Raw genomic sequence first — 23,079 nt, forward strand, 5'->3', positions numbered from 1 at the left:
ATTAAATTATTTATTATATTTTATATAAAAATTTGATAAAATTATAATGATAATATGAAACCGTTGCTGTATGAACTATGTCATCTTAATTTATGAATTTAACTTTTGTAGATAGTAAATCTTTATTTGTGAAGAAAACATTTCTCAAATTATCCATTTTCAAAACAGATTACAAACAAAATGAAAACTAGCCATGCAAGGAAATAAGCAGAATCAGAGTGCTCCAAGAAGACTTGAAATCATCATGGAGTTGATAACCATTGAATTCCAGAATTGGCTTACAGCATCAAACTTCCCAAAAAATTAAAAAAGAAAACTTTACCAAAATAACTCTAATCTTAATCCCTTTTATAATCTTCTATCAACCTCAAATTCTCAGACCAATCTTCATCTTTGAAACTTCTCAAAAACCCCATAAAAAAAAAAAAGAAAAAGAAAAAGAAAAAAGAAATATAAAGAGCAAAGCAAACCCAAAAAAAAGAAAGAAAGAAAGAAAATTTAGTGACAATTACTTAAAAAGTCCACTTCCAGATCTTGATCCGTAGATCGACCTTGCATTTGGATGAAGAAACAGAAGCCACCGACGGGGACTTGGATTTCGGTGCAACCCCATTGATACCCTGACAAGTAACCCTTATACCCACCTTGTTGGTCTTCATCCCTCCCAGCTTCACCTTCACTTCGGTGTCCATCTGAATCTTCATGGGGACGCCATTCTTCCTCTTCAGATCCGACCTCAGAGCCGTCACGGAATCCGTGTCCAGATCTCTCGACGCCGCCAGGATTGTTCGAAAAGTCGTCTCGTTCTTCTTGTCGCTGACGAACGCCGGGATAGAGCCGTTGGCGATTTGGACTGAGTGTGAAGATAAGCAAGAAAGGACGAAGGGGTCATAGAAGAAGGTGATTTGGGAGTTCGGGTTCTTGGAGAAGAGAGTGAGGTTGAGGAGGGAAGAAACGTGCGAGGAAGAGTCTGCGGTGGTGGTGAGGTTGAGCTTGGCAATGCGGAGGGATGAGACCGAGAACTGGGGCCGCTGGGGGTGGTAGATGACGTAGAGTGCGACACCGGCGATGGAAACGAGAAGAGTCACCACGAGGAGGACAAGGAGCGACCAGAAGCAACAGCAGCAGCAAAGGCCACGTCGGCTGCGTCGGCGTCGGTGGTTGTGGTACTGGGGTGGATGTCGGTAAGGTTGCCGGAGTTGGGGCTTGACAGGGGCGGCTGGGGTTGTCGTGTTATTGACACCGGCGGTGGCAGTGCCGTTAATGCCGGTGGGCTTGGAAGAAGGGTAGACTCTGTCTGTCATCTTGCGATTTCTGCAGATACAGATGATCTTTAAGAATTTATTCAAAACAAATAAACAAAGAGAGAGATGGATCGAAAGAGAGAATTTAGAAAGATTAATGCTTGCTTGCTTTGGTAGAAATCTCACCGAATCGTGCAAACTAGAAAGATCAGGAAAGGAATAATCTCTCTCTCTCACTCGTAGTTTCTGAGATTTTTCTTCTTACGAAACTGACTGTGTTTTTCTTTTTCTTTTTACAGTCTCTCTCTCTCTCTCTCTCTCTGTGACTTAAATGCAAAGATTTTAACATTTTATTTATATAATTATTTATTTATTAATTATGCGATGTGAACTGTACATCTTACACGTGGTTTTTGAGCTTTTTTTGTCTGCGGTGCTTAACATGTGATTGAGTGAAATTCTTCAGAAATTTGTGGGGCCTGTCTTTTTCTCTTCTTTTTTTTTTTCCCATTTTTATAAAGTTTGCCGTTCATTTGTATAAGATTCCCTATTTTTATTAATTTATAAAAGGATATATATTTAATATGTATTTTAGCACTACATATTATAGAGTTTACACCATTTTAGCATATAACTTTATCTTTAAGGATAATTTGTACTTATTTTCTTGAATTACCATTCTTTTCATGTAAATATTTAAATTATCTAAAATTTATTTTCAAATTATAGGGCTTAGAATACTTGATAGATGTTCAAACTCATTTTATATATCTATATTCTCGTCGTAAACTTTTAAAGTTAAGCTGTCTTCGTCTATCCTACCATATATTGGTTGGACGATAATGCTACGAAGATACAACTCTCTTTTGCAATATGATTATCACACTAATAGAGTCATTATTTGACTCTAATCCATATTTTTTTTTGTAAATCGCCTCCTCTTTAAAGATCATATCATTGATATCGTTGTTAATCTAACACTTAGATTTTAACGATGAGATAAGTTTCAACTTTGGTAACCAAATTGTTCAATTAAAATAAAGGTAATTCAAGGTATAATTCTTGGAGAAAGATTATATAGCCTAAATTAATTATGATATTTTTGGATTAAATAATGTAGGTAATAGAGACTATTAAAATTTTTAAATACTTTATTATATTAAACTAAAATATTGGAGGACGTCTCTCAAATCTAAGTTTTAAAAAAATAATATTAATATCAACATAAAATATTGAACAAATTATTAGATCCCAAATATGAAAGGGATGAAATGGGATTTGGATATTTGTCTAAATATTATAAATTGATTTGAACCAAAAACATAGTAAATGGAAATAATTTATTATTTTATTACAATTATAAAATAAATTATTAATAAATAGAGTCCGGATTTTGGTATGGTCAAAGGTCATATAGAGGGAAGGCAAGAGAGAGAAATCCCACCGACAAGACTTGAGAGTTAATCTCATCTAGTTGTGATTAGAGTTTGCATTAACTTGACTCCAAAGTCAATTAACTACCTTTTTATTTTAATTATGTTGCTTTCGAGGTTTTTTTTTTTTTTTTTTTTGTAAAAGATACATCTTAACTAGAAAGTGCTTCTACAATCATAAGTGTTTTTTTAATAATTTAAAGTGATTTTATGAACTGGTGTACTTTTATATAATGCGTTAGATTGTAAAATTATTTTATAATAAAAATAAATTTAACGTATCATATAATGTCATGTCAGTTTATAAATTTATTTTTATAAGATTTTTTTGTAATTATAGCACTTCTCATGTAAAAATATTATCAAAAGTTTTAAATAATCACTCGTTGTTAATTATATATATTTTGTTATAGGTTAAAAATACCATTTATTCATATTTTAAAGATTATCTAATAATTATCCATCTTAAAATATTGATTATGGTTATATTCAAATCGAAAAAAAAAAAATTAACATCTCATTGTATTTGTCTCCTTTCTATCATTTTTTCTTAGAAAAAATAATTGATTTTTTTTAAAAAATTGTTTAATTTTAGAATTTAAACTTTAGGATTGGGACAAATAATCTAAAACAATTGATTAAGAAAATATAGATAAAAAGGCAAACTTAAAGATATGATTATTCGAACTAACCAAAAGACAGCTTTGAAAAAAGAAAAGAAAGAACAAAAGACAAAGCTGAAGTGGAAAGATGGGGTTTTGTACTTGAGAACTACCGACACTCACAAGGACAGACCTTCAAAGATTACCTGATCACAAGGTAACACAGTTCCACATTAAAAATATTGTCCAGTAGAAATGATATTTAAAGTTTTAAAAGTATAAATCTTACGCATTAATTTTTTAAAAGGTTGATAAATTTGAAATCTATATAAGAATATCATTTTTTTATCATTTTTTTAAAAAGAATATACGGAATTTATACATCCTAAGACTGTATCTAATATTACACTTTAAAAAATGATGAGAAAAAAAAATAGGGTTTTAAAAAAATAAATTTTTTATCAAATAATTTTACATAAAATTCAAAGAGATAAACAGTACCGTGGATAACAACATTCAATTATAAATGAGTATTTAGATAAATAAAATTAAATAGAATGAAAATATATATATATGCACGCACATTGTGAAGAATCATATAAATATTATTGATGGATCCAACTTTGTAATAACTGTTTGAAATAAATGACTGAATGCAGTAGCCTCAATGATGCAGCAGTAGACTATTTTGATTTTAAAGTACTCTTTACTTTGAGATTGCAAGACTGGAGTGTAATTAAGTAAGATGGTTCCTTTTGATCATGATCCTCCAAAAATAGAAAGGCACAAGGCAAAATGCTTTCCATGCAGGTCCTTTTCTTTCTCTGTATTATTCCTTTTTTGGGCATGAGGGTCCTATTTTGCTGAGGTAACTGTAATGGCAGCCTGTGTGTTGAAGTCCTTGGCAACTGCATGTATTGGCAGCCACTCGAGTTTTCAATTTCTGTTGATACATGTTAACTACAAAACCTCTTGGTATTGGAGTGTCAGTTTCCACATTTTCTCTGCAAACAAACAGATTGTGGAGTGGATTATGATCATTATAAACCCCATCTCTTTGCTTGGGATCAACTCTGCAAACAAGGTGGTTCACAACCAAGAAAAACCCAATATGAGGGCATGGATCAACACAATGAAAACCACACAGGGATCAAAGGGAGGCATGGTCCTCGAACTACAAGCAAAAAGGCCTAGAGCTGGGTTCTCCCCTCGAGACAACTTCAAACTGAATATTTATGTTGCAATCAAGCTGACCTTCTACATGTTAGCAGCTATCTGCAATGACGATGAAAGTCTTCTACTTGAGGATATTATTAGCATTAAATGAAGCAAAGAAGCTAGAGATGAAGCAGATAATCCTTGAAGGTGACTCTTTAGATGTAATCATGGCAAACATGCATGACCAGATTATGGCGGATTGGAAGATCTCTCACCCATGGTCAATGACATCATGAAGATACTGAGAGACAATCTCGTGGAGTGCACAAAAAGTCCATAGAAGTGATAACTTTGTTGCACCCAATATTAGCCAAATAGGTCGCTGCTGACCATTTAGTTGGTTGCATTCCATCCACAATTACCTCTTCGACCCCGACTTCCACAAGGGAACTCACCTAAACCCTCAGTTCTAGGATTTAAGATTGCAACTAAGATCGCAACAAAACCACAGTGAATACAAGTCACACATGTTGGAGAACATCATAGTAAATGTGGGCAATTAATTACAGAGATGATGAAGTAAATGAATGCTCTAGAGAACAGCTTAGAGTTATATCTGATTAGGAATTATAGTGCAAATCATAAATCAAAAGATAATTTAAAAGGCATCTTCCTGTAGCCACATGCAAACACATTGCAGCTTTTGTTTTCTTTTTAAAACTTTTGATCTGGGTACTAGAACATATCATGATCTGGGTATTAGAAAATTATGTAGATACAAGGGCAAAATGGGATTGTACAAGAGAACTACAAAAATGCATGTGAAAGCATGTGTTTGTCATGTAACTATGTAAGCACCCGGTGTGCCAAACATGTATTAAAATGTTAGCCAGCAATTCCCATCATTGCATTGGATGCTTGGAAAATTGAATTCAAAATTATTGGCAGACAAAAGTAGAATAAGTACAACATATCATGGCAAACAAACTCAAAAAGCTTGCAAAACGTTGAAAGTTGGATCTTCTCTGACCACCTTCATGTCTCCTTAACCTGAAACCAATCATAACACACCACATTACAGTCTGAAAACCATAGTCATTCTCATAAGAAAAGCGTTAATATAAAAAGGAAATAATTTTACCTCTCATGACACCAGTAGATCCCCCTCCATGTGCTGCGACTGTAAAATGGAAAGCAGAGAGTTCCACTTACAGTGGCACCAAGCAGAAAAGCTGTCAATCATTACTTCCTAAATCCTACACTGTCACAAGGCAATGGTGAAAATGACGTTAATAATCTGGTTATCGATCACCAAGGTCCAGCTTCAAAATGAAGCACACCTCGATAATATTTTCAAAATTATACATGCTAGTGATCAAAATCGTGTTGTGAACCACGAGGGGAGTGCATTTCATGCAGATTAGAAAAGGGGAAAAAAGTCATTCTTTCAATATATACTCCAAAAAAATGGTAGATCTTATGCCATCTGGTACCAAGTGCGTAGGCATTGATCTGGGTTGAAAGGAAAATAATGGAACCAGCACTGATTATGTTTTGATTGAAAAAAAAAAATCGTAGTTCTGGACAATCATAGGGGAGAAAGATCAATGTGACTCTCCCTCGGCACTGATTTTCTGGGCAAAAGTTGAAGATAATAGAAATCACTTATTACCTCGAATAAACTAAAATCCTCTGTAAAATATCAGTCATCCACCAGCTAATTCACCATGCGTGCCTTCATTGGTTGTTCCTACTCTCTTCCTGGACGCTCTTTATGATCACCTAATCTGTTAGATATCCCACAAATACGTCAGAACAAGAAAGATCCCCAGACTTCGTCTAAGCTGCAAGTAACAATCTAGAATCTACCTACAAAATAACAATCTAGAATCAAAATGGTGAGAAGATCAGAACAAGATATCAAAGTAGCACTTTTTTTTATCTGTATATCTTGCCCAGAATAGCGCTGATGGTCATAAGTAAAAAAAAAAAAAAAAAAAAAACATAGCAAAAGGGAATTAGAATAAGAGGTTATGATAAGAGTCGATCGTGCCGCAAATATCCCAAATTTGTTCCTTTTTTAAAATATATATATAGACACAGCTAAACTAATTACCTTTGAACTTTCATGCTTCTATACATTAGCATCACACTGAGCAGAACAGGAACCATTACTAAACATAAATGCTCCAAGGAGTGCCCACTGATAAGGTATCGATTTACATAGTATATTTTCTTGTCAGCAACACCTTCAAATTTGGCTAGAACATGTGCTCCTGTACCAAAGTGTTTCCAGAATTTTAATTATCCGACATCCACAGGCAAGGCATTGCAAATGTATTATAAGATAGTAACATCACAGTTTTCAAAACTACGGCAATTCCTCCCGAACAATATAATGGCAAACTAATTGCAGGAAACAAACAATTTTATTAAATGGAAAAGAAAAGAAGAGAGAGAAGAAAACGAAATAACATAAAGTAAGGTAATTTTTCAGATTCAAATCAGACGAAAGCAGTTTTATATCTAGAGATGCCTGCCAAAGAAAGAAGTGGGGAGTGAACCTATGTTTTCAAAATTCTGAAAAGCAACTATCTTCAGTACCAGTCCCTTCCACGAACTAGCAAAAGAAATCAATAAATGCAAACTTGTAGGTGACATCATTTCCTAATCTTTTGCAGTAAGCATGTGTAATTTTTCCAGAGCACAACACATGAGCTAGATGGAGATTTAAATTACTTCAACAAAGAAACAAATAGTTCCAGCACAATATTGCTGCACAGCTGTCAGATTACTACCAAGGATTATTCTTCTCACCATATTAAATCGCCACAATCAAGAAACAGATATAGCCAGCCTAATCATAGCTGATATAACTGCCCATTACTCCTAGCTGCATATACCTGGCCATTACTCCTAGGAAAGATTTTCACTTCTCTTTTTCTTTACAGATATGAATGAAACTGGTGAAATATCCTCTAGAACCCAAAAAATGCTGAACAAAAAATTACCTTTTCAGTTATTGATATTGAAAACTGAAGCTTTGGCTCTCCCAGAGACTCTTTTTTTTTTTTATTGGCACCGGATGTCCGGGAACAGCATCCCGACTAATCCCGGGCGTCCCAACTAATTACTTTTTTTTTTTTAATTAGCTCCCAGAGACTTCGGGAGGTAAATTTCAAGTATTTAGGTTTTCACTTTCAAAATTCCATGAACCACTTCAATTTTCAGCACTGAATTTCAATTTGCAAGAATTTGAAGCCTCCAATACAGGATAATATTTGTACAGTTCTATGCAAACTAATAAATTCTAGACTGAAAAAAAAAAAAGGAAATAGAAAGTTTTAACCCAGCACGAGTGATGAAGGGTCTGTCCTAGATCAAGCCTCATATGCACAGATGCACATGTCTCCCACAACCTGATGCCTAGTTAGCAGCCCTCATTGGGACTAAATAAAAGCGGTCTCTTTGGAATAGTTTTAACTCAAACTGATCTCTTTGGAGTTTCATAAACCTTGATTCAGTTCTCCGATCTCGAAGTGTTGCTTGAACCTCAAAGCTAGAAAAATCACTAACAGGAAACATAAAATCCATAGAATGCAAATTTCTTGGAATAAGAAAAATGGATAAATAGTGAGTACTGTCTAATGCACTGTAGCAGCTTAAGGTAGCAATATTCTGTGCTTATATAACTAGGTTACTCAAGTGTTTTTTTTTTATTCAAGCTAATGTGTATGGTAAGGATTATCTTTAAATAAGGGATGTGATCTAAAGTTACCAGGATTTTAGGGTTGAATTATCTTATATTTAGAGGTTATGACAACTATGTAAGAGAGTCTGACTAGTATTACCAATAAGAGTGTGACTAGTATTACAACTATGTTAACTTCCTGAATTTGTATTAGCTTTTCTTTTGTTTTTAGAGAGATGTAAGTATTTCCTTTGTATACGTCCTGTGTACTTGGGCTTTGCCTATTCTTGGGAATAAAGTCTCATTAATTATAAAAAAAAAAAAAGTATTACCAATAAGAGTGTAACTTCACGAGTAATGAAAATTAGTTTGCAAAAAGATTGCAATCCTCGTTGTACTAGAAATGCACCTTCAGCGTATTGTATAATAAATTGATCATTACTTGTAAAAAAAGTTAGCAATAGATTCGCCATATCCTTGTTCCACACATATAGATATTTTCATAATAAAAACATCATGCTCAAAAAGCTTTCATGAATAAAATTTTTAATTATCAAAAAAAAAAAAGTAGCTTTCAAAACGTTTCTAGGTGTGCGGGTACCATTTCTACACAAGTATCATTTCACAGTCCCCATTTATTTATTTATTTATTTTCATTTTAAAGCATATTTGCTTTAATATAACTTTTTCTCTTCAGTTATGTTGCCCAAAACCCAGACGGTTGCAGTAGTTTCCCAAGGCAAAATCACGAAAAGAAATTAATGTCTAACCATCTTTAACAGATTAGACCAAAATGAAAAATTACCAGGAAATGGCATACCTGCTGCAAAAAGCCAATATCTAGCGTGAGTATACTGGGATCGGAACACATACGTCATGCCCGGGATGGCTATTGATGGAATCAACTGGAACGCCATGCACAACCGAAGATCATTATATGCTCTGCAACCAACTAGCAAACCATATTCAGAATTGAACTTTGGCATAATTCAAAACAAAGTTGGTGGAAGTAATCAAACTGGAGGGTACATATGAAGATTTAAAACTAAAACCTCACCTCCCATAAGCGGCGCTAAGAAAAGCAACTAAAAGGAGGGTACATAGAGAACTTAATCCAATCCTCGGACCCACTCTTTCCACAATAAAACTAGAGTAAAGTGAGGAATACGCGATCATCATCTGCATATAATTTTTAAAAAGTAAGCATAAAGCTTGATCAGGGGATCATCATCTTCATATTATGATGTACTTTAACATGACTAAAATTAAAATAATAATAAGTGCAGCAAAACTAGGAATTCCTGAGAAGCACATGTCCTCTTATTATTATTTTTAGTTACTTTTTCCATTTTGTGCCATTGACTCCCCAAGTTAATCAATCAAGGAAAACGAAGAACAGTATCCATGTTAAATTTTTGTGACTATGTGCTGTATATAACTGCATTGAACAACAATTTTCAGCCTTCCCCACCATTCGGTTAGGACGACTTCAGCTAAGACTTTTTTTTCGCATAAAAAGTAATGAATAATCAACATCAGTCTCTTTTCCTTTCCAACAATTTCTCAGAATAAAAATGAAGATACTGAAAATAATAAACGATGAAATTGAGAGTTCTAGAATAGTGTTGTAACGCTCACCGGCAATGTATCCCACATCACTCTACTGTCATCGGGCTTCATATGATAATAAGCAGACCCAAAAGCCACCCCTGCTATTCCAGCATAGAATAGTGCCCAACCCCAAACCTCGCCTGGAAAACTACACCAAATCCATTTTCAAACAAAACCCATAAAGATTCAACACCAAGAACATATTATTGTTATATACCAATAAAAATGATCGAATAAAAGATCACAACCTGATGTTAAAAAAATTTCCCTGGAGTGAGAGAACAAAACCCAGAACACCCACAACCAAAAATGGGAAATTTGTAATCACATTCAACGTGTTAGGCACTCCTGTCAAAACCCAGAAAAAAAGAATCAAACAAATTAGCCAGAACATCAAACAATACGCAGATAACATACACATAGATACGTATAGTCAGGTGAAGCGTTTGATTACCGAGAAAGTTGCGCATGTCAGCGAAGATATGGTTCTTGGGAGAGCGGGGGATCTTGGGGGTGGCCAACATGAGACAAAGCAAACACAGCAATGCTCCTCCCCATATCCGAGTTCTCTTCCCTCTTGCAATCTGTTGATTCACTGCCCAAACCATCTCTCTCTCTCCCCTCTGAGTGAAACCCTCACTTCCTTCCTCCGTCCCCGTGCGCACTGTTTTTTTGCGATATTTTTTGAAGAGATTCGAAAATCGTCACAGCAAATCTCATTTTCAGATTTTGGTAATGTTTACGTAATTCCCATTTATTCATTTACTTTTTCCTGATGAAAAAGAAAGGAGTGCTTTTTGAAAGTTGTGGCACTATCGCTCCTGTCACAGCCGCGTTAGGTTGAGGTTGGACCACCGGTCGTTCAAAACAACAATCCGCCCGTTTGAACAGTAAGATTAGATTTAAATAAATTTAGATGAAAATTAAAAGTTATATAAAATATTATTAAAATATTAATTTTTAATATTATTATTATTTTAAAATTTGAAAAAGTTTAATTATTTATTATATTGTGTGTAATAATTTAAAAAAATTATAATAATAAGATGAAATAAGATCAAATTATTTTTATATTTAAATGGATGTAATTTGATTGGGATATAAATTTCAAAAATCCCATAAAATTAAGAAGTAAGAAAAAACATTTTGCATTTACTATTTTTTTTTATTCTAAACTATCAAAATGATCAGTTTACACCATTTTAAATATCAAATTATACTGATTACTTACGTCTGTTAGAAGGCGTATTGATAGGTTTAAATAATATAAATGGATAGTCTTTGTAAATGACACCATCGAAAACGGCTATCGAGCATTTGTATGGATTGTATAGTTTGTATTTTGCTTTTCTTTTCTTTTTTCAAGTATTTTTTAAATTCTTTTAATATTTAAAAAAAATTTACAAACTCATTAAAAAAAAAGTAATGCTATATACCACACTCTTATTTTATTTTGATCATACTAAATAATATATGGCATATTTATCACTATTAGATGATAAAAAAATATATAATAAATGATCATTTAATGATAATAAATATATCACATCATATTTAGTAAGATGAAAGTGTGATAGTAGTATGATATATAGAATTTTTCTTAAAAAAATACTTTCTTAACAATTAAGTAAAACAAATACAATTCAATAGAAATTCTCCATACGCATCCTCGATAGCTTTATCATTTTCCATTTGTAAACTATGATGCAAATTAAAAAAGGAAATTATGATAGAAATTATATCACAATTTTCCTCTAAAGGGGAGAAAATAATTTAAAAGTTATAAATCTTGTAAGCGGATTTTCTTCCATGAAGCCCAAAAGACTTGTGAATAAAAGAGAAGCAAGATCAAAAGCCTAGCTTGAGGAAGAGAGTCCCTAAACCAGCCCACGAGAAAGCTTATCTGAACACGATTTGCAGGAGGGATGGTATTGCAGGGGATGAAACTCGTCAATCTGAGGGTCTCTCGAGTAGTGTCCAGTCATCAAGTATCCATCTGAACAGCAAATGCGATATACAAGAAGTCATTGATCTACTAATAGATAAGACATGAACGAATCAGAGCGGAGATAGATTGAGGGAAGGAGGTCAGAGAACTACGCCGCATTAATGGCTCCACCACCCGAGCAACACCCAGCATTAATGATGTCATCGTAGAGCCACGCCGCATTTAAAGGCTCTGACACAAGGAACAATACAGAAGACACAGACTTCATGAGAGCAGGCATTATCTATTATTAGAAACACATTGCAGTCCTTCAGCAGCTGAGAAACTAGAAAAATATATCGAGATTTAAATCGATGCGCACATTCTATTGTGCAATGGACAGCTTCCAATAGTTTATATGGAAGCATATCCCTTATTTCAATTCCTCATTGGCTGCTAAATTTCCATAGTGGAAAAGACCTATCTTTAATGTTGTAACTATTATAATTTTTAATCCTTTTGTTTTTTTTTAACCTGCATTTCAGTTTGTAAAACTGTTTGATTGAATGAAGATCCTTTGAAAAAAAATAAAAATAAAAGAATCCTAATACAAAACAGCCATAAAATATAGTAATTTGCCCAACCTACAAACTAATTCAATTGAGTATTGCAGATGTTGGTTGTCACTTAAAATCGTTACATGATGAACAAAAAAAATGGGAGAACAAATATGTGCGAGATGCACGTCATGTGTGGTGGCATACATAAGCAACCAGCACCTTTTTGAAAGTCCATTTGGATAGCGAAAATATTTAATCTCATCTCATCTCATTATTATAACTTTATTAAATTCTCTCATAAAATATAATAATTAATTTAACTTTTTCAAATTTCAAAACAAGAATAATATTAAAAAATAATATTATATCAATATTTTATTCAACTTTTAATTTTTATCTAAAATTATCTTATCTCATCTCACTATCCAAACTGCACCTAAGTAGTGACAGTTTTTCGAAACATTTAAAAAAAATTAATAAAATACTTATAAACTGACGTAGTTTAACGTAGTATGTCACATTGTAACGTTAGTTATGTCTTAAAATAGATCATATGGATCACTTGAAGTCACATCATTTTATAGATTTATTTTTTATAAAATCTTTTTATAGCTGTATCACTTTTGTTTAAAAATTATTCGTACATCATTTGATTATGGGAGAAACATGTATTTTTTTTTAATGAAATAACACTTACAATTTTTTTTTTTTGAGAAAAAACTTTGTTCCATTTATCGTGCGTAGACACCTCACATGTTTGGCAGGATGGCTACGAGGAAGAGATGGAGCAGAGCACTAGGGAGGCTATCTATCCCCACGCAACTAGTGGAGTGATGTCAGTTTATTGGCAATTAGATTGAAGTAGATCTACAAGGCAATAATAGAAGACGATAATCTAGAGGACGATAGCTCCTCCTAGTCGGGCCACCAGTCGAAGGCAAAAGTTGGAGTTTCTATAGGGAGGTTCAAGAAAATAGTATAGCGCCATGAAAGGTGTGATGGCCGATGGGAAGGGAAGGAGGAGAGCCTCCTCGTTTGTTTGGGAGTGCAGGTGAGAGCTACAAGCAACACAAAAAAGTTGAAAAAGATTGGGCAAAGTTTAAAGGGATAACCTCACTTGAATGTTCACTTAACTCCAAGAAAATGAAAACGAGATTTTAAATCAGCACCACTGAAATTTCCATGGAAAACTTAGAAGGGAATATCAAACAAGTGGAAGGTAGCAGAAGTTGGGCTACTGATCAAAATTGATCCTCAAATCATCATGTATGTAGTGCATGTAAATCTCATTGTATTTAATTTCGAGACTCGTATTATTTACGAGCCGCATTTAATGCTATAGGATTCACATACTGTGTTTATCTCTCTACCAATTTTAAAAGGTTTCTCGATCAAAAAATTATAAAAGGTTTTAATCCAAATCTAAATGCCACTATGATGAAAGCTTTAGCATATAGTTTAGACAACTTTATGATTAAAAAAAAAAAAAAAGTAGTTTAAGCAAACACGTTAGGCATATCCAACCAACCATTTTGAGGTTTTTTTTTTTTTTTTTAAATCACTTGATACCTATGCCAAGGTGGCTTTAGATCCCAATCAAAGTTTGCTTCTTTCAGAATTACAGAATCCCCCTTTTGTTCTCTCTAAATCCATCCATTATTCTTCACCACTTTTAGATTGGATTTCTAATCTTTCATTAGCCATTTAACTCCTCACTCCTTCGCTCCGTTCCCGTATTTTCTCGAGTTCTTTTATTGCTGATATGATAAGATTTGATCTGTACGAGAATTAAATATAATTTTTCAAACACTAAGTTACATTATTGATGCTTCAATAAATCTTTTATAATTTGGACTCACATTGCTTCAAAAATAAATATGTGACATAGAGGCTAAAACACACCCATCAAAGTGGCCCCTCATTCCTACACTGAAATCCTCCTAGCACATTAAAATTGGAGTAATGGAGCAGTACCCAAAGAAAATCTCCCACGTGCAAACACAACCATCAAACACCTACCCATCAAGGATAAGCAAGATGCTCTGAACCCAAACAAATCATTTAAATATTAACATATAACGTAGAATGATGTCTGGCCCAAAATGGTCCCCAAAACATAGGCTAATAATGTAGTTATGTGACTTAAATTTGAATCCTCAAAATTTAGGATTAGGATGAGATAGAGACACATAGTAGATTCTATAGTATTTATTGAGTATTTGACATTATCCGAAAAATTCATTCGGACAACTATAAATACTCTGAGACCTACTTTATGCGTCTATTTCGATCTCATAATACAAATACTTTTACAAATACTTATAACTAGCAGAGTTCTTATTTTTATTCTTGTGTGGCTGTTTTAATAAGAAGTCAGAAACCTAAATGTTAAGCTTTTCTGCAGACTTCAGTATGATAAAATGGAAATCATGAGGCTGTAATTGAAGACAGACTTTGTGAGCATGGCATGAATACCCATCACCACAATGCCAACCCTTTTCTCTCATTTGACCTACTCATTAATTTGGTATCCAGAAATAATACAGTAAGTACTGTCAGTGGCAAGTGGCCTTCCTTGTGCTCATTATTGGGTGCTCAGAATTGTCAGGTTCTTTTCTTTTCTCTCTTCTTTCTTTTTCTTTTCTTTCCTCCCAATCAAGAATTATCAGGTTCTTATATTAATGCTAATGATGGAATCATAAAAAGAAATGTTATAATATTTATTGTGAATTTAATAAAATAAGATCAAGTTTTTGTATATCTTTATGGGTCTAATCTCTAAAGTTTGAAAGGTAGCTCTAATCCTCAAACTACATAAAATTATAAACATTAATTCAGCAATTAATAGCGTGAATCCAGTAATAATCATAAGGGCATAATTTAAACAAATAGTTTTATAAACATAAACAGTAGACTCCATCACTTACAATAAACCCCTACATTTTTTTTTTTTTTTTAACCCACCAATTTTGCTTTTTCTGGAATAAAGAAAAGATACTTTAAGGTTTAGCCAACCCCCAAATTAGCAAAAAATACAAAAACACACCCCTAGAAAGTAATTATCCTTACTTACCAGTCCCCCTGTGGATCAGCTCCTTGTACCTCATAATGGAGTCCAGCCTCTGCAACTTCAACTGCTGCTTGAACCTGTTGATGAAATCGTCGGCCTTGGCGTCCACCTCGTTATCGTCAGACTCAGCCCCTCCAACCTTCCCTTCCCTAACAGTAGCCGGCCGGCGAGTCTCAACGATTTCGTCCTCTTCGAAATGCGCAAATGCCGACTTAGAGCTTGCAGACTTCTTCATCTTCCTCGACAGCTTTTTCGGCACCTCGCCCGAGGCCGGCTTGGTATCGGACTTGCTTCTGGTAACGTGTGCACTCTGTAGCCGGCCGTAAATCTCATCCATGGACTGCTCCTGGTATTGATCTTGTTCTTGGTCTTGTGTTTGCTCATCTTCTTGATCTTCGTTTCCTTTTAGCTCTTGAGAACTGTAATGGGTATCGAATTCCTGGGTTTTCTGCAAACCGGTGGGGGTGTGAGACTGTACTGTGCCGGGCCCTTGGTATAGATAACTGTAGAAGTTGATGGATTTGAGCCTCTGAAGCACAGATGGAGATCTGGTGAGTGGGAGTTCCTCTTGTTCATGGGACTGCTTAAAAGCGTAATGGGTCTCTGATTCTGGGAATTGCTCGAAGGTGGTAGAATGTTCCTGGGATCTGTAGGAGTAGAAGTTGATGGATTTGACCCTCTGCAACACAGATGAAGATCTAGCAATCTGTGGACGTTGCGGCTGTTCTTGGGCTTCTGCCGCTTCTTGATTTTGTTGTTGTTGGTCGCGGTGCTTTTGGTTGCCAAGTCTTGAAGTTACGCCAATGGTGATAATCATGAGATTGAGGAGGCAGAAGAGAACATGGAATGTGAACCAGCTGTTAATGGAAGCCCAGATTGAAGGTGTAGAGGAAGACGATACTGATTCCTCAAACATGGTTATTGCGGAGTAAGAAAATTGCAGAGAGAGAGAGATGGGGGATGGCGTCCAGACTCCAGACTCTGGTGTTGGGTTAATCTGGCTGGAGTGACTAGTGAGAGGAAAATGGGATATCTTGACGAGGGGAAAGTATATTTTTGTATATTAAATTATCATGATTTTCTTGAATACTTTTTAGATTTTTAAAATTATTTTTATATGTTAAATTATCGATATTTTCTTAAATAGTTTTTAGAATCTTAAAAGTATCTTTATATTTTTAATTATTTTTGATAATGTAGCTGACATAATATTTCTAAGTCAGTTGGCCTAGTTTGGATAGTAAATTTTTTTCAATTCATCTCATTTTATTTTATTTTAATATTCAAACACTATATATATAAATACTTTTCAATTTCAAGTCTTTAACTTTTTTAAATTTTTAAATAAAATATAAAAACAAATAAACATTTTCAAATCTTAAAATAAAAATTATATTAAAAAATTATATTCTTATAATATTTTAATTTTATAATATTTTTACTCAATTTTTTTTTCTCATTTCTTAAAATCTCTTAAAAATATTAATTTAAACTATTTCATTACTATTAATAAATAATTTTAATATTATTTACATATTATCTCATTTGATCTCACCATCGAAACGAGACATTAATCTATAATTGATGGATACATGACATTAGTATTAAGTGACAATCACATTATTAACATGAGAAATGCTATTGTCACAAATTAAAATATTTTTATATAATATGTTAGATTTGTATTACAATAAAAGTAGTTTTACAATTTAGCATATCATTCCGTCTGTATGTTTATTTTTGTGAAATTTATTTATATATAAAGTATTTATCTATTAATAAATCTAGTGATAGTTGAATTGAGATTAGAACGCTAAATTAGAAATTTAAGAAGTTTATTTTATTCAAATATTTGCTGTTTTTTATTCATGAAATTTTTATTTTATAGATTGTCCATCATATAATTTATATATTAAGCATTTTTATGGTGTTTTTTTTTTAAAAAAAAAGCATTTTTATTTTTTGGGTGCAGAATGGATTTTTTCCCATCTGGTTATTCGCGGGTGTTTGTGGAATATTCTTAAGATTTTTCAGGATCACGAGGAAAACGTGTTGGTGAGTGATGGGTCTATGGGAAGGGAACAAAAGAGAAGGGTCGGTGTGAGTAAATAAATCCAAGGCCGTCGTAGTTGGATTTGAAAAAAGTGGACAAGGCTTGGAAGTTGGAATGGCAGCAGAAGATAAAACGCAGCGTTTCATCTAAAAGATAGTTTTTTTTTTTTTTTTTTTTCTTTTTCTGAATTGTAAATAGTAATGTAACCTATAAAATATCAAAAGATTTAAAAAGATTGAAGGTGGGATCTAGGGTTATTACAGCATAATCATTATTGTTAACGTCGTATTTCATATGTTTTTGGGCCGAGTTCTATCAACTCAGGTCTTGAATTTTTCATCTGCACACTTAAAAAAACACAAAGAGTAGAAGGCCTTGGGGTGGTCGAGGAGTTTCTAATGCTAAAATCAGTATACCTCCTTAATAATTCGTGCGTAAATTTAGAGGAATCAAAGAGAGTTCTTCTTACTTGGGAATCAACTTTTATACCAAGTTTCTGGTGGGGACAACTCATCTTTGATTTTGAAAAGCTTATGTCCTCTCCACTGTTTGTTTAGTCAAAATTCTTTAACACGGCATGACTTTTGAGGCGACGTCATTAATGCGGCGTGGAGCTCAGGGAATGGCATCATTAATGTGGTATAGCTCTCTAACTCACTTTACTCAGCGATTTGTTAAGCCTCTTCATGTTTACTTTCAGAAGATTAAGGATTCTCCATATTTCCAGCCTAACTGTTTGGGCTGGTTCCTTAGGGTAGGGTGTCATCGGGGTGGTGTAAGGGTGACGAATCCCATCTGCCCCTACTGTCCACTTTCCCTACGCCTGGGTTGCTTCGTGGGTAGGTTTTGCTCGTGGGCCGAGTACTCTGTAGAGACCCACTAACTCATTTTAGAGGAGGATCGTTGGGCTTGGTTGGGTTTGGCCAGACTCTCTAACTTACTTCCCCAGTGGTCTCTCGTGAGCTTGCCTTAAGGGCCGATAGGAGGAAAAACTCCTTTACAACACTAATCTCTACAAATTTTTTATCCAATTCTACCACTCATATATACAAGTATAAGGGGAGCCCTTAAAACATTTTTAGAATGGTAGTGACATTGTTTAAATTAAGATGTTTATTGATTTTTAGGATATAAGAGAGAAAAAGTTGAAAAAAAAAAGTATTATAAAGTTAAAATATTATTTGAATATAAATTTTTAATATAATTTTTATTTTGAAATTTGAAAAAATTAAATTATTTTTTCGTGTTTTGTTTGAAAGTTTAAAAAAGTTAAAACGATTAGATAAAAAAGTTAAAAATTTAAAATTAAAAAGTGTTTTATATTTTAGTAATGTTTGAAAATATCTAAAAAATACTTTAAAATACTTGTGTTCCCAAACAAAAGTATCAGGCGTGAATCTCATCTCTGTAATGTAGTCAATCATAAAAACTAGAATCTACAACTTTTATAGAACTTATAAAAGTGGGTTTTCTCCATCTTTCAAGGGCATTTTTTTTTTTTTTGAAGTACAACCTCACATTTCATCCAAGTATATGTAAGCACAAACCAAATCATATGTGAATAAATGTCCCTTGGGATCCACTTTGGGTTAAAGAGGAAAATGGGTTATATTCTCAATTGATATATTATTTCCCCACTACTATTTATTGTCTATTTTAGGACCCTTTTGAGGCATCTGACTGAATTCAATCCCCTCTCCAACTCCAACCTAATTCCAGTGCACAGTATAACATGTCATATCATATTCAAAAGTGGTTTTGGTGTGCCCAAGTAGTCAGTCCCTCGCACTAGTCCCTCACAGGTATCTTTTCTAGTCACCTATCTGAAAAGGGTCCAATTTTGAAAAGAAACAAACACATCATGTGAGGACTAGATGCTCTTGGTTCTGAAAACTCTTTTCTTTTGTACACTAGAGAATTAATATTGTGTGTATATTGAATCATCTAATTCGACCAGATAATTAGAGAGAATCTCAATTGGATGGTCAATGATATTGCAATCCTATAGTATGTAAGCCGATCATACTTTTTTCTGAAAAAACTTGATAAATATAGAATCCACATGAAAGATTATTTTTTTTAATGGTGGTCTCACATTTTTTTAAAGTGAATGCGCATAACTTACATATTTTAAGACTGTATTTAACATTATTCATTCGTTATTGCTAATTAATGTACTAAATGAGAATGGATTCTATTACAAAATGATGTATGGTGGGGAATGCCCCCACTTTTGTAGTGCTATTTAAACTATTGATTTAAGTACTTGGAACTTGGAAGTAACTATTAGCTGTCAGTAAAACCTAAAAATAAATCATTAATCGGATTGGAAAAGTTTTGTGATAAGATAAAATAAGTTGAGATAAAAGTTGAATAAAATATTATTAAAATATATTAATTTAATATTATTTTTATTTTAAGATTTGAAAAAATTGAATTGTTTATTATATTTTGTGTAAAAATTTGATAATATTGTAATGATTAGATGAGATGAAATAAAAATATTTACGAAAGTGAACGAGACTTAAACAGAATCTTTTCATAAGAAAATCTCCCAATACATCAGCAAAATTTGGAAGGCGAGAAGGCCGCCCCCACAAGAGGATGAAACACACGACATCTTCATAAACAAATATGGGAAGACATGGGAACCCATTCCAAAGTCAAACATATGCAGAAACACGTTATGAAACTTCATTATTCCCCATAAGAGTCGGTTCAAAACCATGTTATGAAATGAGGAGAGAGGACATATTTTCAAGATATCTATGGATTTTTAATCAAGAATTGCATTGACCTATAAATTAAATATAGGAGGAAGGAGTGAGAAACTTCAGCAAAAACCTCCTTATGTTAAACGCAATGCATAGTGATAAAATAAAAGAGATAACGTCTCCAAAAATTTGATTCTAGGCCCATGTCAAGAGGACTATTAAAATAGGAAAAATGATTTATATAGAACGGTGTGCAAGTTCTGCACATTTTATTTAGAATAAAAAAATTTGGTAGACATGAGATTTATATGAAAAAAAATTATTTTTTATTAGCGAACCTTATTTTTTTTAAAGAAAGTGTCGAGATTTGTACATTCTAGAACTATATCTAACATTACTTTTAAAATAGTAGTTTTCATATAGATATAATCCAACTAGTGAACTATCCGAATGTAGTTTGAGGAACTATGACCAATAGAGACACTTAGTCCGTGCTTTCTAGGATCGTTACCCCCCTAAGTCCCACTCGGGAGGATTAGATAACACTAACTACTGCACAAACTTTCAGCTACTTCAGTGAAGGAGTGGGTGCTCCAAAGTCTGAACTTGCAGACTATTGTGAGAGCATTCGTGCCCCGAGACCAGGAACTACCTAAATTAGCAAGCTAGCAAGGACTAGAAGGTAGGAGTTATTGCCACACACAAAGGAACTAGCCAAGGATGGACCTTATATCATCCCTAGTGAGGAATGTAGGGCAGGGCAGGGTAAGCAGAATGCCTCATGCAGCTAGGAGTGCAGGAAGAGTAGATGGTTCAGCACCTAGAATGAATGAAATAGAATCATACATACAGGATGAAATAGAGCTAAGGCTGAGTAAGGCAGATCTAGAGTTGAGGGATCTAGCCATATACTTGCATGTGGTGTTTGGAGGCTCAAGTATTTTTATTGCAGCACGTGAACCTCATATGCCTGCAACAATTCCCAGCTCCAATTTGCAAGAAAGGGAGAGTGTGGGCTCCAGAAATCTTCGAGCAGGTGAGTAGCTGTCCCAATAGCTTGCCTGAAGCTCGTGGTGGGGTCTCTCTCTTGGACTTGCACTCATACTCTCAGGTTGGAAGTTTTACGCTTCAGATAAAATTGCAGTGGATGCCAACTTGTTGAGAAGTCCTCTTAAAAGGGGAACAAATAGAAGAGTTTGGTGGTGAAGAGTAGTTGGAAAAAAGTACATAGTTTTAAAACATCAAAAACATCCGTTCGAGTTGTTATCCAAATTTAAGGCTGTGTTTGGACGTTGAGTTCAGGTCTAATAGTTGCGTAAAGCCCTACAGTGGAAGAAGGTCTTAGAAAATATTAAAAAAATAATTAAATAAAAAAATTTTAAAAAAAATAAATTATCTAAACTAAACAAAGAGACGTTAACATTAAAAATTAAAAAAATCAATTCTCAACTCTACGGTTAAAAACAATCACTAACAATTATAAAAAACAAATATATAAATTTTTATTTAATTACAGACTGTGCAACTTTCCTTAGAAAGCCAAAAGTCACAATAATAAATGTAAATTCAATGTTTCCAATCTATCTCTACAAAGTCTAAAAAAATTCAACAGAACATGTCAAAAACTCTCATTTTATATATGAAATCGACAAATCTTATTTCATCACTTTTGTACTCTACTCTATATTCTCTAATCTCTCTTGCATCCATCTTGCTCGTATTTTGATATTTGGCACTAGCAACCTCTCCCTTATCTCCGATCGCACCGACAGATGACAGATGTTGAGTAGCTGCTGCAGCTCTCTGTGTTTTGGTGACGAAGGTAAGTAAAGTGATTAATCTGAGGCTCTGAACTGCAATTTCTCTATAAGTGAAGTTTTCGTTTTTTATATATACAATGAAGCACTGAAGGTTTGTGGCAATAAAACGTGATTCCGTGAATGACTTGTTTAGATTCTAGAATATCCTTGTCCCTTGCTTGTTTTTTGTCTTCTTTCTTCAGGACTTGATCGACCATAGCTTTCGCAATTCACATGGCCCATGGCCCATGGCCACCTATTCCTTGATTTTGGAATAATTTATGACTATTTTTCAAACTTTATTTCTTTCTCTTCCACTTCTTCTAGTCTGTAATTTATTTTTTGATTTTGGATATTAACATTAAAATATTTTATTTTATTGTACATATTAACAATTTTACATAAAAAGAAAGGTCATTTATTATATAAAAGTGAATCTCATTTGCTAAATCAGGTTCTATTATTTTATGTTAATATTTATTTTATTCTAGAATATTTATAAGCATAGTAAGATTTTATATAGTAGATATTATTCTTTTCTACTAGAAAATATGTCTAATAGAAAAAAAAAAGAATAGAAAATTTGATTTTACCAAAAAATATGTCTAATAGAAAACTCTAATGATATCTGCTAATTTTCTGAACTAAAAGTTTTAAAAGAAATTCTACTAGAAGTAGAAAGCACTCCTATTGATATATTAAATTATATAAAAAGATTTTATTCTTTTCCAAATGCATATATCGCTTACATAATTTTATTGACAATACTTATTAGTGTTGCTTCTGTAGAAAGAAGTTTTTCAAAATTAAAATTAATAAAATCTTATCTAAGATCAACAATATTGCAGAAAAGATTAAATAGACTAGTAATACTATCAATTGAGAATGAGATATTAGAAGAACTTGAATATAAAAATTTAATTAGCAATTTTGCATCTCAAAAAGTAAGAAAAATAATTTTTAAATAAAAATATATTTAGATATAACCTAATTAATTTAATATAAGAAAAATGCCCGTTTTAACTTATTGCCTTAGGCCTCAAAATCTATTGAGCCAGCCCTAGTTGAGCTTACCTCAATTCTTTATAAATAATAGTGAGTTAAGTAGTGAAAAGAGTTATGTGAGGCCTATTTAAACTGAGTTTAAAGTGCGTTTGGATGTTAAGATGAGTTTAATACTTTTTATGGGAAGTTAAAAAATATTATGAGTCTCACGT

General features: G+C 33.3%; 3 protein-coding genes across 6 annotated transcripts; all 3 read right to left on the bottom strand.

Moving 5' to 3' along the window:
* Positions 1-233: 233 nt before the first annotated feature.
* On the bottom strand, positions 234-1,582 carry LOC121243339 (NDR1/HIN1-like protein 13). The gene is made up of 2 exons (XM_041141448.1): positions 1,431-1,582; positions 234-1,314 (listed from the first exon to the last, which is right to left on the bottom strand). The coding sequence occupies exon 2, from the start codon at positions 1,302-1,304 to the stop codon at positions 513-515; it is 792 nt and encodes a 263-aa protein (XP_040997382.1). The 5' UTR covers positions 1,305-1,314; positions 1,431-1,582; the 3' UTR covers positions 234-512.
* Positions 1,583-3,965: 2,383 nt separating this feature from the next.
* Positions 3,966-10,543, bottom strand: LOC121243340. Of its 4 annotated transcripts, XM_041141450.1 has the most exons (10): positions 10,194-10,539; positions 9,988-10,087; positions 9,767-9,887; positions 9,186-9,307; positions 8,949-9,070; positions 6,554-6,713; positions 6,110-6,224; positions 5,579-5,698; positions 5,405-5,487; positions 3,966-4,283 (listed from the first exon to the last, which is right to left on the bottom strand). In XM_041141450.1, exons 1-7 carry the CDS (start codon positions 10,345-10,347, stop codon positions 6,188-6,190), a joined length of 816 nt encoding a protein of 271 aa, XP_040997384.1. In that variant the 5' UTR covers positions 10,348-10,539; the 3' UTR covers positions 3,966-4,283; positions 5,405-5,487; positions 5,579-5,698; positions 6,110-6,187. The 4 variants fall into 4 exon arrangements, with proteins under 4 accessions (XP_040997384.1, XP_040997385.1, XP_040997383.1 ...); XM_041141451.1 differs by lacking the exon at positions 3,966-4,283 and having other exon boundaries at positions 5,028-5,487; positions 5,579-5,693; positions 10,194-10,540; XM_041141449.1 differs by lacking the exon at positions 3,966-4,283 and having other exon boundaries at positions 5,028-5,487.
* Positions 10,544-15,059: 4,516 nt separating this feature from the next.
* On the bottom strand, positions 15,060-16,330 carry LOC121243342 (pathogen-associated molecular patterns-induced protein A70). The gene has a single exon (XM_041141453.1). It carries the CDS (start codon positions 16,210-16,212, stop codon positions 15,292-15,294), a length of 921 nt encoding a protein of 306 aa, XP_040997387.1. The 5' UTR covers positions 16,213-16,330; the 3' UTR covers positions 15,060-15,291.
* Positions 16,331-23,079: the final 6,749 nt, after the last annotated feature.

Source organism: Juglans microcarpa x Juglans regia, chromosome 8D, assembly GCF_004785595.1.
Source record: "Juglans microcarpa x Juglans regia isolate MS1-56 chromosome 8D, Jm3101_v1.0, whole genome shotgun sequence".
Taxonomy (NCBI): domain Eukaryota; kingdom Viridiplantae; phylum Streptophyta; class Magnoliopsida; order Fagales; family Juglandaceae; genus Juglans; species Juglans microcarpa x Juglans regia.